Raw genomic sequence first — 2,933 nt, forward strand, 5'->3', positions numbered from 1 at the left:
ATGGGCGGGACAAAAGCTTCCTACTTTGCTCTGAAAAAGAGAAGGGAAAAGGGGGTGGGGTTGATGTACCAACAGTCCTGCTCACAACTCAGAGGTGAATTTCTAATACGTATGTCCTAGTGAATGACATACGTTTTTAAAAATGTTACCATAACTTTTCGACCGCTAAAACGATCAACGATGAAAAGTTCCAAGAAAGTTTGTTATTTCAGCGTCCCCGGTGACCTTTCAGGTGTTTAAGGGTTAAAAAAAAGATCAAAGAGATGATCAGAGTGGGTTTTTAAAGCCTGAATTTAACTGTTTTACTGCAATTTATGCTGTCGACAAACACTGTAAAATTTTCCACCCAACTACATCAGAAAGACACAAAGCTGAAAAAGTAAAAAACTATCTTTTATTTCATGTTGTATGACATGTCTGTAATATGGCAGTGGATGTCTCAACGATAACCATCACTCCTCAAACCTTTTTTGTTTTGTTTTCTTCCGACATAAAAACCCTGAATGAGTCAGGGTTCAAGTAATGCCCAAAATAAAATAAAATAAAATAAAAGCAGGAAATTTGAAGCTTTCACACAAGAACTTAAGGTCTTAATAGCGGCTCGCTGTGGTTCGTCTGCGGTATGAGCGTCCGCTTCCTCCTTTGGTCGCCGTAGGTGGACTGATAATGGAGTAACAGCTGAACAAGGAACTTTTGTTTTCGAACTCTTTCCATATCAAAAATAGTCTCTTATCAGTCGGGGACAGAAAAGTGACGAGGGTGGGGGGGCGTTTTAAAGGTGATTTTGTTTCTGACAACCTATGGCTTCAGTTCATCTACACACACACACAGTCGTGAACGACCACACAATAAAAACAAAGGACTTCCGAAGACATGCCGAACACTGTAAACGTTTGGAGTGCGCGGGAGTGGGAGCCTCCTCGTCAACAGTTCCTATTGCTATGGTAACCATGAAGGGTTATAGTTGTGACAATCCGACTAAGCGCTAGCCACCCACCCACCTCCCCACTGATATTAATCTTAGCAGGAACACAAACACAACACAAACCGTGGAGCCAGCTAAGTGCTTCGACGTGCAGCACAGAGAACGCTTGAAGACAACTGATCAAAGAAGGCATACAGTCTCGTAAGGGTGAAAAGGGCCAATTAATCTGTGGGGGGGTTAATACTTCAACCAGGAAAATGTTGATCCCGCCAGTGTTGCTCAAACTGTGAAAAATAAAAACGAACTGGCTCGTGCATGCACTTACTTGTGTGCACACACAACACCTGGAATGGGTTTCTATTGCCTCTTACAGTAAATCTATGGAACAGAAAAAGCACCTTTTGAACAGAACAATTGTTAAACTACACACAGGCACGATCCAGGAGGCTTTGGCACACCCATGCTAGTCTGACTACTCCACATTATCCGACACAGAAGAAGAGCAGATTACAGGACAGATCCATAGCTGCCATAGACCCCCCCCACCCTCAGGAGGACAGGTAAACTGACCCGCGCCATGATCAGCTGTCACATTCTACCAGCACCAGGCTGTCTACGTTCAGTCACAACCTCTCATCCAATCAGCAGCTCCAGGCTGTCTTCGTAGGTGGGGTCTTGTGGGGGGCTGGGGGCCAGGTAGGCTGTGGTCACAGGCGTCCCCGTTGCCGTGGCGACGTTGAGAAGGGTGTTCGCTCGGATGTTGGTGGCCGCTGGGTTGCGGAGCGCCGCGGCGGCCGTGATGCTGGTCAGGTTGATGCCGAGGGTGAGGCGCGTCTGCTCCAGAGCCTTCTCCGGCACGGCGAAGGCCTCCAGCTTCTTCTCGCCGTTGGCCATGTAGGAATTCTGGCAGCCGCGGCAGATGCAGTCCAGGCAGGCCTGAGGAGGAAAGAGGAAAACCATGAGACAACACGCACACAACAAAGCCCAGCTATAGAAGATCGCTCCTGTATAACTTATCTCAGTTTGGAGACAGAAAAGTGTTTTTTAAAGACCCATTCCGATGAAAATAGTGGTTTTAAAATCCTTTTGTAGCATCTTCATATATAAATAAAATTCCTCTGAAAATAGCATTTCTTTGTTCAAATTGTTGTGATTTAAGAGCAGACAAAAAAAAGTTTGAAAAACTTAATAGTGATGTAGAAAATATGCTGGGTGAGCCACAAGCTATGAGCTTTCAGCAATAAGGATGGGAAGGGGGGCGGGGTTTCGCCACACCAACAGCCCCACCCATAATTCAGAGGTTAATTTTTAACACTGCAGGAACTGTCCTAGAAAGTTTGTTTATTTTGGCTAAAAACAGCAATTAACCGATCTAAGCTGAATAGATCAACAATCGATCCACAAAAGTAAAGATTGACCTAACACGTAATGATAAAGTCCACTTGCTTGATGCTACCGTATAATGGGATTTCCCATAAGACGGCTAATGCTAACACACACAGTCAATCTAAACAGACATTGCTGACTAAATTAACATCTTTATAAACTCACAGGCATGAATTTACAAAAACTCTTTTCAGAAAATATTTTTTTAAAGTAACCATTTGTGGTTTAAACCCTCATACTTTCTTCTTCTTCTGTAATAAGGTATAATGCTATAGCGTGATTGCCACCTAGTGGCCAAATTAAAACACCCTCCAGGAAAGGCAGAACAATTGTTTACAAATCCACTTAACACTGTATGGTATGTCACATCTGTTTAACTATTTTATTCTTTTGTTTGCTTTTTTCTTAATAATTTCTTCTATGTTTTATGATTTTGCTGTAGTGTTTTTCTATTGAATATCCCATGTGTTGTTTCTGTTGTTGTCTGACTTCTGTTATCCTTTCTGTAATAATTTAACTCATCCTTTTACTTAGAGACCGTTACCTTTTCCATAGGTACTAAAGATGGAAATTAGCCCAAAAGGCTATAATCTTATATATTTGTATTTTTAAACGTTTTATT

The 2,933-nt window shown here is 42.4% G+C and overlaps 1 protein-coding gene across 3 annotated transcripts in view; it reads right to left on the reverse strand.

The window, feature by feature from the left end:
- Positions 1-372: 372 nt before the first annotated feature.
- msl2a (MSL complex subunit 2a) overlaps positions 373-2,933 on the reverse strand; it is an 8,073-nt gene continuing 5,512 nt past the window's right edge. For all 3 annotated transcript variants that reach the window (XM_024268204.2, XM_024268193.1, XM_024268186.2), the window contains one exon: positions 373-1,861. In XM_024268204.2, the coding sequence (XP_024123972.1) occupies positions 1,559-1,861 (303 nt within the window). In that variant the 3' untranslated portion in view covers positions 373-1,558. The remainder of the gene's footprint in view (positions 1,862-2,933) is intronic.

The sequence above is a fragment of the Oryzias melastigma genome, linkage group LG22, assembly GCF_002922805.2.
Source record: "Oryzias melastigma strain HK-1 linkage group LG22, ASM292280v2, whole genome shotgun sequence".
Lineage (NCBI taxonomy): Eukaryota > Metazoa > Chordata > Actinopteri > Beloniformes > Adrianichthyidae > Oryzias > Oryzias melastigma.